Below are 10,512 nucleotides of genomic sequence, written 5' to 3'. Positions count from 1 at the left end.
CAGTCTGCAAATGTAAGAGAGTCCTTTTCTTATTTCATCTACCTCATTGTTTTCACTGAGAACAGCTGGTAGGACTTATTTTGGGCTGAGTTAGCAACAGAATGAGACAGCTCTTTGACTTGGTGTCTTTTTGAATTAGCTTACAGAAACATAAAAGTCCAAACTTTGGATTAATTTCTTTTGTCTTATCAAAATATAATATTATCCAGTCTTCCTGGCAAGCAGTGTGTGTTGAAACATCTATTCCTTCAAGACTTTTCTTTTGTATTGCCTAGTTAAGGGTCCGTGAAGTTTCTGGTTTATAAAAGCATTTGTGTGTGCGTGCATGCATAGCACATATTTAAAGTATCCTTTGCCCATTGCATATTTCTTAATTTGAAAAAGACAAGGCTAACCTTTTAGCTATTTTTAATTGAAAAACAAACTCACTACTCTCCTTTTATTACACTTTCTGGTCCAGATTTAACAACTATTTTAAGTAGTTACTTACATACCAATTAAAGAAAACGTAAGATATAGCTATTCATAAACCCATTACAATATGTGATAAGGTAAACAGCAAGGCTTTCTGTCTTCTAGTTCAAGGGAGGAATAAAAAGTCAGTTAACCCTTTCTGTTATCTTTTGTGGACTGTAGCTTCTAAACAAACAATCTAAACAATCTTTGGAAAATGAGTAGTGGGCATATCCTCATTAATTATGATTCAAAATTGTTCTCAGGTCAGTGTTACATTCTCTACAGAACCACTAGTTGGTTATTTGCTTCGTTAACAGGAGTGTTCACACATATAGTAAAGAGTACATTCAATTTTTCTAAATGATTCATAACCAAAGTGCGTGTGAAAGTACATCGCAGTGCAACATACCTTAATTCTAACGTGTACAAATAATCCTGGTAATTTTTTAAAAATAATTCTATTTTGATTCTCCAGTATAGAAGGCTAAGACTTGATACATAACCGTATAACTGTCCCTCAAGCCTACTTTGCAGTATCCTCTTCCATCTGTGCCTTCTCCCTCACTGGAGTAAGCTGTCACTTGTAAAACCATCTCTTCAGTTCATCACTTTCATAGCACTAACTCAACAGAGTGATGCTTATTTCCCTTCTTATTAGATGAAGCAACCAGTCCTTCTCTTAATATACGTATGAATGAATGAATTCACAACTACAAGGGCTGCACTGTGGCATTGTCCCTCTTCTCATAGGCACACAGAAGTAAAATGCAGAGGAAAATGGGAATTGGCCTATATAATCCTTTGAGAAAACTGTTGATTTCAAAGGGAGCAGGACTGGGCTTCTAAGGATGTCAGGAAGTGCTACTGCCTGGTTGGCCTTTTGGTTTGTTCTGTGCTTTAACACATTGTTTAAGTAGGTGTCATTATCAGTCCCCAAGCAGGTACCATTGTGCCGTGAAGCTTATTAATATAGATGGCAATGGAATTCTAGATATATCAGTTGTTAAAAGAGGTGGTCACCTCAAGTAGCATGACCACAGAGGAAGAAAGAGAGAGAGAGAAAGAAAGATAGGAAGAAAGAAGGAACGAATGAAGGAATGAAGGAAAGAATGAAGGAAGGAAAGAACGAAGGAAGGAAAAGGAGATCTTTTAAGATCATTTTCATCTATATGTTACTTTGCTTGATGTAGTTCCCTGCCTCACATGTGACATCTGTGGCTAAGATGTTCTCATACATTTGGTATCACAGAATCATCGAACATTTTGGGTTGGAAGGGACCTCAAAACTCATCCAGTTCCAATCCCCCTGCCAGGGGCAGGGACACCTCCCACCAGACCAGGTTGCCCAAAGCCTCATCCAGCCTCGCCATGAACACCTCCAGGGATGGGGCATCCACAGCTTTTCTGGGCAACCTGTGCCAGTGCCTCACCACCCTCATAGGAAAGAATTTCTTCCTAATGTCTAACCTAAATCTGCCGTCTTTTGGTTTAAAGCCATTACCCTTTGTCCTATCCCTACACTCCCTGATCAAGAGTCCATCCCCAGCATTCCTGTAAGCCCCCTCTAGGTGCTGGAAGGCCACTGTCTCTGCAGAGCCTCCTCTTTTCCGGACTGAACATCCCCAACTCCCTCAGCCTGTCTTCATAGGAGAGGTGCTCCAGCCCTCTGATCATCTTTGTGGCTCTCTTCTGGACCTGCTCTAGCAAGTTCATGTATTTCTTATGCTGGGAGCCCCAGAGCTGGATGCTAACATTTAACTGCCTTCCTTTGCATTTTTGCAATTAACTCCTAATACTAAAGCAGTTTCCATTTCAGGATTCCTCAGAAAGATGATTGAAAGGCAGTTTAATTGCACAGCTTTGCCAAGAAACTTGTTAGGTGATTGTTAGCTGTAGTAAGAGTTAATGCAAAGGTAATAGGAGATATCACAGGGACTAAGATCTTGCTGGCCATTAGCAGAGGTGATTTCAAAAAGCAAATGATAATTAGTATAGGTTTCACTGAACTAAGTTTCCATCTGCTGCTAGTCGCTGGATCTTGAGCTGCTCTCCTTTGCTCTCCTATTAAAGATTTGCATGTATTTTCCTGGATTCTCGATGAAAAGAACACTTAGGGGGAAAGGGTATAAATCAACAAATAACAATGTAACCTGGAGAAATATAAATCTATGTAGATTAATCCACGTTTCCTAAATTGCATACTGGATTGTAATTCAATCAAAGGGTTGGGGTCTTGTGACGTTTATGAACATTTATGGATAGTACGAGCGCTCAGATTAAATGTCAAACCTGGTATTCAGTTTAGAATCACGTATTATTGTTGTTCATTAATATATAAAAACAACAATTATATCCACTAAAATCCTCAATTTAATTTTGCTGTAATCTGTCTCTGCTATGTCAGAGACATGTCTCTGCTATGTCAGTGTAGCCTCTCTGCCCCCTCAGATCATTTACAGAGCTCTGCCGAATTTCAGCTGAAACAGCCTCCTGTTTCACCATTTTTTCCCATCATGGAAGTGGCTCAGTTTGGCCTCCTTTGAACTGAGGGATTCTCTAGTAAATTATTGTCTTCATCTTCTGCTGGGATTAAATTCTAGTTTATATACAGAGCAGGTGTAGTGCATCCAGAAGAAGGGGTATGGCAATACTCTACGTCTCAGATTCAGTACACTGAGTAGGTGTCATATAAATCTGTGCTGTTTGCTGGTTCCGTGTTGGTAAAGGCTGAAAACGTTTTGAGGGAAGAGCAGTCAGGTTGGGATTATCTGAATCTGTCGCCACTCTTCCCTGTTTAAGGTAGTTCATAACCTGCCTCCTTTTTGCCAGCAAAGGGGTTGAACGAATATCATTTCTCATCTTGGTAGTGCAATACATCTGAAAGAGCCTAAATCACTTTGCACAAATGAAGCAAAATCTCTGTCCTGATTTACTACTAAGAAGAAGGCACTGAAAGCAGATTAACTCAAGCCACTTAGTGAAAAATTGCTAGAAGCAACAAAATGCCAATTGTAAAAATGACTTTGGCACCTCAAATGTTAATTTCGTTGAAAGTAAGTGCTACTTAAGCTAACAAAGGTAAAACATTCTGAAGTCCCCAGGTGGTTTACAGCCAGAATTTTGCTAACTTCCAATAGACTTTGATGTGAATGCCTAAGTCACCTTTGAAAATTGTATTTAGACTCATAAATCTATTACCTGCATACATAAACTAGCTCAGATGACTGGATTTCACTATCTTAACTCCCGAAAGTAGAAATCCTTGAACATTTAGAAGACTAATTCTCATTAAAATTATGGGGAGATAGATTCCTAAATATCCTTAACGTTTAGGGCTTACTCATCTCTTAGTCTTTGTGATTTAAATGGCATGTATTCACATGGCAAAGAAAGAGAAAGTGGGCAGAATCTGGCCACAATGAAACAAGGGCAGATTTAAGATTAGCCCCTGGCTATCCTGTCCAATGGCCAAAACGGCTTCCAAGTAATAATGATTAATTAACACTGGGAATTGAATATGAAAAAGATCAGTGGATTCCTTTTCTCCACCCCACCAAATAGAGCAATACTGGGTGGGAAAAAATGGCATAAGTAGAGACAGGTAATTATTCCGCTTATAACTTGGAGGACTGAGAAAAATGGTCAGCTTTCTTAGACTTCATTTTTTATCTATCATGTAATAGTATATCTTGAAGAAATCTACTGTGTTAATATAATGTAATTAGGTTACGTCCATCTCTAGTGACAAACAGTGCCATATGATGAAAAGTTCTGCTCATGGCTCCAACCAAGTCTGCAAGACTGCACAAGGCTGTGAGAACAGAACTTGGCCCACTTCTTTCCAGCATACGTGTGCTGCAGTTATCTAACCTGGAATGAATCATAGTTTCCTCAGACACATCTTGTTTTTCAAATACTTACATGGAAAGTTTTTATGTATTTTCTTTTGAACAAAACTTGTAATCAAGAGTCCAGACCAGTTGCGATCATTTAAAAAATTATGGTCTTTCAGTTCTGACGATTTGCCAGCTTCTAGTTTGCAGCTTCTAGTATATTCTGCCTGTCTAGAATTACCCTACAGTTTTAATTAGGTATGACAGTCTTGTTCATTCCTTACAGCAAATTCTATGGTAATGCTGGTGTAAGTCATTACTCAGCACCTCCAGAGTCTCAGGTCATAATTTGTAGAATTCTTTGGCATCCGTGTCATCAAAGTTGCTTGACGCTTTCCCTTAAGAGAACTTGTTTTATGTTGCTTATAACACAGCCAAACTCTAACCACTAGGCTAAAATTTTCCATTCTGTGTTTTTTTCCCATGCTGGATGCCTCCTACTTCTTTTTTTTTTCCTCTTGCCTTTTTTTTTTTTTTTTTGATTTAAGCTCTGGAGCTCCAAGACACATTCTTTGGCTCAGACCTTTTGTCTCAGGTTCTGTTATGGTGCAGCTCAGTGTCCCAGCTGCCCAAAACCCTGAAAAAGTACTTCCCAACTACCAGCCATTGCAGTCCTTTGCATATAGTCTATTCCAGATGTGTCTGTGAGCCTCATATTTACATCTTCAGGAGCCATCTAAAATGCAAATAAGGGATAAGTGCTTAGCAAAGGATGCTTTTTTCTACCTGAACTTCCCTGTTAAAGTTTATCAGTTACGGATTCTTGAAAATAGCATAAATAGTGACCTGTTCTCTACCAGCCTGATCTTGACCATCTCATATCATCTTGGGGCACTTCAGCTCTTCAGTCTGGGCATCCTGTCATCTGTCTCATACAAATCTTTTTCAAATGTGGGAGTAATCAGTTTCCTCTCTTCTTTAAAGAGAAATTTTGCAGCTAAATAGGGCCTCTCAGGGTAGTCTATCCAACAAATGCTATAAATATCTTCTTTGCTGACCTGCAGTTTTGATGATTCTCTCTGCTCTTTGCTGTATTTCTTCTACCTTCCTGGGTAGATGACCAAACGCTAGATAAGCATTTATGCTTTCTCTCATACTCTCGTCTACCATGCCTAGAATTCCTACAAATAATAGCTATAACTCAACAAATTTTCTCCCTGCCTTCCTTCTTTCTCTCCTGTGACAGCTCCTCATTTTCCTTCACTATCTCAACTTAGGTTCGTACTTCTGTGAATATTTTTAATTGCTTTGAGTAATGAGCTAATCTCTCCCCGTACCTGGACAGGAAACAGTAGATGAGAGCCATGGCTTGAATTAAGTACTAGAGAACACCGTAAGGATCCTGGGGCCGTTATGCATCGTGCTCCTGGTCCCCAGACCAGCAATCTTTCGGAGAACACTGTCTGGTCTGACTGCCTGAATTTATTTCTGCTTGGTGAAGGGAAGGCAGGACAGGACTGATTTGTAGCATAAAACACTTCGGGGGCATCTGCCTTTGTTTTCTTTGTCAAATAGGCGTGTATCTTCTTGTTACAATTCAAAGCTTTGATTCATTTTGTCCATTGCTTCATCCTATGTTAATATGTTTTGCACAATGTGTTGGCAGTATAGCTTAGTATTCCTTAGTAGACTTAGGAAACCAGACCTTTAGTCTACCAAAAGTTTGTAATCTTTTAGCCTTTCCGCTTTGATACATCCGTTTGTTGTGTTGGTTTTTTCTGAGGGGTCTCTGGGTAACAAATCTGTCAAGTCCAAAAGATACTGTGTTGACAGAAGGAACTAAGACAACACAATTTTTCTGTGCAGCTATCAGCTGTAATGTAAGCATCCTCAGCCCTAATAATATGCCTAACCCCTCTTCTGTGAAGGTCAGGATCAAGAAGGCGAGTTCTGTTTTAGAGGCCTATATCATCTGGCATGGCTGCTAAGAAGGATGCCATTCAAATCTGGCAGTGTTTTCATGATAAGAGCATTTGTCCATAGGAACCACAAGCCTATTTCATGGAGACTGTTGAACAGCCACCAGAGGATATTTAGTCTCTGCTGGCTTGGAATTATCACAGGATTGAAAAGCTCCTCAGCCATTAACAGTTTTCTTAGCTATATAGTTTTGGGGTCAGGTAATTTCAAAACTTCCAAAATGTATACATTTTGTGAATTTTAAACGCTTTTTTTTCTCTCCTGTGGCAACTGCTACCATCTGTGAGTCTCCTCGATCCCTTCTTTATCTTGGTATCATTTAGAGTGTTTATTATAGCTTAATTTAATAATTTCTTCTTTTTTTCTCCCTTTTCTTTACAGATCACTCACGATCAGTTTGTGGCCTTCCTCCGAAGGAACCTTTCCTGTCTCTTCTGTAAGTATTTGTTACCAAACATTTTATACTTTTCATTAATACAAGTCACACGTTTTGTTCAAGTTCCATTCAGGGCAGTAGAGAGAGCCCTTGTGAACTTCTCTGTTACTCCCTATGGCCACAAGAGTCAATACTGAGTTGTTATACTGGTGCAGCAATCTAGAATTATAATGCAGCATCAGCTTATGGGACTCAGGCTTAGTTCAGTGACATTGTGTGATCAATTGATCTGGAATTGATATGTGCATTTCTGAAGGACTTCTGTTAAATCTGGGGATATATTTGTTGTGATGGGTATTGTGTTGTTGAACTCTGAGAATAAAGTGTATCATATTCCGTACTGTGCAAGAGTTAAACAAGTGTAGGAATCAGTCAACTAGCATTTCAGCCCATCCCTTCTGATACCTGCCTTCGTGGCATGGAACCCTTCCTTACCCCAGTCCCGTGTGCTTTCCAACCTAATACCAACCTGCTCTTCTTATCTGGGTAAACTAAATATGCTGTATTCACCTTGACACCTAACAATATCAAAACCAAAAACCCATTAGTGGTTTCTTTGGAAAATATTAGGTAGGGTTCTTTTTTTGCCTGTTCTCCTTCACTTGGGTTTGGCTGCTGCTACGTAAGTTATCAGCACAGTGACTTTTTCACTGGAAAAAATACAGCATGAATCCAGATAATTGTGTTCTTAAGAACTAGAACAGGAAGAATTAAAAAATTAATCATTTGAGTTTTGCTTTTTCTTTTTTGGGGGGCAAAGGGGATGGAAATTTTGGGATAATTTGTTTGTTTTATTTCGTTTTTAATTTTGCCAGGCTCTAACCCATGATGCTTTTGTGTATTTAGAACAAAAGTTTACATTTTGCCTGGAGTCTTTAATGTGTATTGGCAGTGAAAACTACTGTTTTGTAACAATGAAGGTTTTTGTTGTGATATAAAGGGAAATATAGAACTACCACATCATAATATTTACTGAAGTAAAGATAGACCAAAGTTTTCCAAATGTCCACCAGCATTTTAAGCCACTGTTTTGGGGTGTTCAAGCTGGAGCTATTGCCAAAAATAATGAGGACTTCTAAATTTATGTTTAGAACTCCATGTCCAAATCTGTCTGGACTTTGTGTTACTTCAGATCTCCATTTTGCAATTTAAATTCATGTCTACTACATGTTCAGAAAGGAAAGTAGATGGCTGTTAAAGTGATGCCTGGAATTAAAATTATAAAAAAAAAAAGGCATAGCCCAGTAAGAAAAAATAGCATTTTTATATTTGGGAGAGAAATTAAACTGCAACTTTTAGTTCAAGTTGAGTTCTGTTTGTTGGAATTTTATTCAAAGGAATGCTGAAGTGCAAAGACACATTCAGACTTTTTTCAGGTGCACGCTAAAACAAAGAGCTTTCTTTTGCTGATAGCAGAGCTAAAATATGTGACTTTAACATTTAAAGTTGACTCGGTACTTTTGCCATGCAGAAAGAAATGGCAGACTTGCTTCTCCCCCGCCCTACGGGCAAAAACATGAGATATGCTGCAGTGACTGCCAAAGGTGATATGACAATGCCAACTACCAAGGAGACGTATTTGAGCTGACCTCTCATGCCAGTGATCTCCCCATATTTCTTTCCATTCCCCTTTTCCTTTCATTATAAGGTGTCCCAAATCTGTAATTTACAACGTGCTGTTCCCGTTTTCCTCTGATATATTTGCTACAAATAAGTAGGAGTCTATGCGCGTGCATAGCTCCCTGTGGCAGTGTCAGGCCTGTGAGACGAGGGGAGCAGAGGCCCCCACAGAATACAACATGGCTTACGTCTAATGTGACATTTATTTGACTCAGAAAGGCAATTGATTAAAGTCCCATCAGACCTTTGCCATCATGTATTATGTATTTATCCAGCAGGGGCGGTTCATAACAGTCCCGGACAAATCCTATTATTTTTCTTGCAGAACTTCATAATATCGATAAAAAGTGTTAATGATACTCAGGGCCTCGAAATGCACACCTCTTGTGTTAACACTTCCTGTAGCAGCGGTGAAGCCGTTTGTGTCTGTGCAAGGACTGCAAGCCATCGACATTTGTACAAACTCACCAGTTTATTTATCCCTGCTCTGCTTTGGCAGCGTGAGGTAGCTGTGTGCAAGGCAGTTTTGATGGAAGCAACAAGCTAGCTTCATGCTGGATAGGCATGTGGAAACCCAGAGCCGAAATCCCTCTCTGACAGTGCTTTGCTGTGTGACCGTGAAGATGTTGTTTCCCTTTGTTTCTTGACCTGTAAAGCTAGAGTCACACACTTTCTTGCTTCTTTAAGTCAGGCTTGTTCTATAGCTAAGGGCTTTTTTGTGCTCCTCCATTCCCAACTCAGCCAGCTCCACAGGAGCCTCACATTATTTCAGGCATGCGTGTAAAGTTTGTATTGTTTGTACTGGCTCTCTTCTTTCTCTCTGTAAGGTAGATCCTTCAGGCCACTGATCTTTTAAGTTCTTTTGGGTAACAGAAAAAAAAAAAAAAAGTAGAATTGGGACATTTTCACGTTAGAAGCTGTTAATGGTACCTGTCAAGTATGTTTCTAATCTATAGATAATAATTGATTTGTTCTGCCCCTCTGCCTCAGTACCCACCGCTGGGCTTTCTTCTCATATCCCTACCCACTACTTGCTGATGATTCAGAGTCTTCCTCCTCCTCCTGCAGGTTATGTACGTGTCTGTCTGTCTATATGTCATCTGGATTTTGGAGGTGGAGGGATTTCATGTATCTCTCCCCCAGGCAATATTCCCACTTAAGAGGAATGCAATTAATCTCTGCTCCACTTGAATGTCTTCAGGAGTTTTGAGAGAAGCAGGTGGATTCTTTGTCAAAAATAGACCTTTTCATGGAATAAAGTTGTCTTACCAGTCTTGAGCCTTTCTATCATATTGTCAACACCAAGTAACAGTGTTGACAATACTAAGGTGCTTTGCAGTAAGATAGGTAGCTACCATAGGATAAATAGCTGCAGTGAGATGCTCTTTTTACTTCCAGAGCACTACCCATTCAGGTGGAAATCACACAATATTGAAGGATTATCTGCTGTTATCTTTGGGTAAGTACAAAGCAGAAACGCCCCGAAGTGATCCAGATACAAAGAAGTTGCGTGTTGTGTTAACCTGATTCCATGGACATCTGTTCATTTCCTTGATCTAACTGGGGTGTACTGAACTCCAGCATCATTCCAATTAGATTCTGCACTGATCCTGATCCTTGTGCTTTGACATCCTCTTAAAAAAAAAAATAAATAAAGTGTCATTTATTCCTCAGCTTCATGAAGATATACTTGGTCAAGTAGTGATGACCTAAGGGAAGATGAGTAGCATCTTACTGATCTCATCATAGTTATGAGAACCATCCATCATATGATCAGTGATTTGTGTGTCAAAATACACCCAGCAATGTTCCAGGCTGCCAGTTGCCAGTTTCTGAGAGTACGTATTCACTTTATCAGACATGATGATGCTTAAATAGCCTTTGATATCTCTCTCTGTATATGTTCTTGCTGTTGGTACTTGTTCACCACCAAACTGTCATCTGGTAGCAATCCAAATCATCATCGTGAAATATCTACAAATAGCAGCATCTGAACCTCTTTACTTAGTGTTCATATTGTTTTGCAGATGAGGAACTTTAGAATAACAACTATGATTGCTACATCAGGAACAGGGAGGAGGCATCTTTTCTATTCTCAGGTTTCTTAAGAATTTCTCCATTACTTCAAAGGAGGATAATAACCTCCAGATCAAGCTTATTAATGAATCAAAAATGAACATTTGCAAA

The 10,512-nt window shown here is 39.3% G+C and overlaps 1 protein-coding gene across 1 annotated transcript in view; it reads left to right on the top strand.

The window, feature by feature from the left end:
• Window positions 1-10,512, top strand: part of LOC308188313 (uncharacterized protein) — a 421,245-nt gene that overhangs the window by 333,349 nt on the left and 77,384 nt on the right. Inside the window, exon 4 of the mRNA XM_080577184.1 lies at window positions 6,651-6,705. Coding sequence (XP_080433310.1) covers window positions 6,651-6,705 — 55 coding nt within the window. The remainder of the gene's footprint in view (window positions 1-6,650; window positions 6,706-10,512) is intronic.

The sequence above is a fragment of the Anser brachyrhynchus genome (genome assembly GCF_964034855.1).
Source record: "Anser brachyrhynchus genome assembly, chromosome: 1".
NCBI lineage: Eukaryota > Metazoa > Chordata > Aves > Anseriformes > Anatidae > Anser > Anser brachyrhynchus.
The sequence above is the reverse complement of the archived record's forward strand: the minus strand, read 5'-3'. Positions and strand labels throughout refer to the sequence as shown.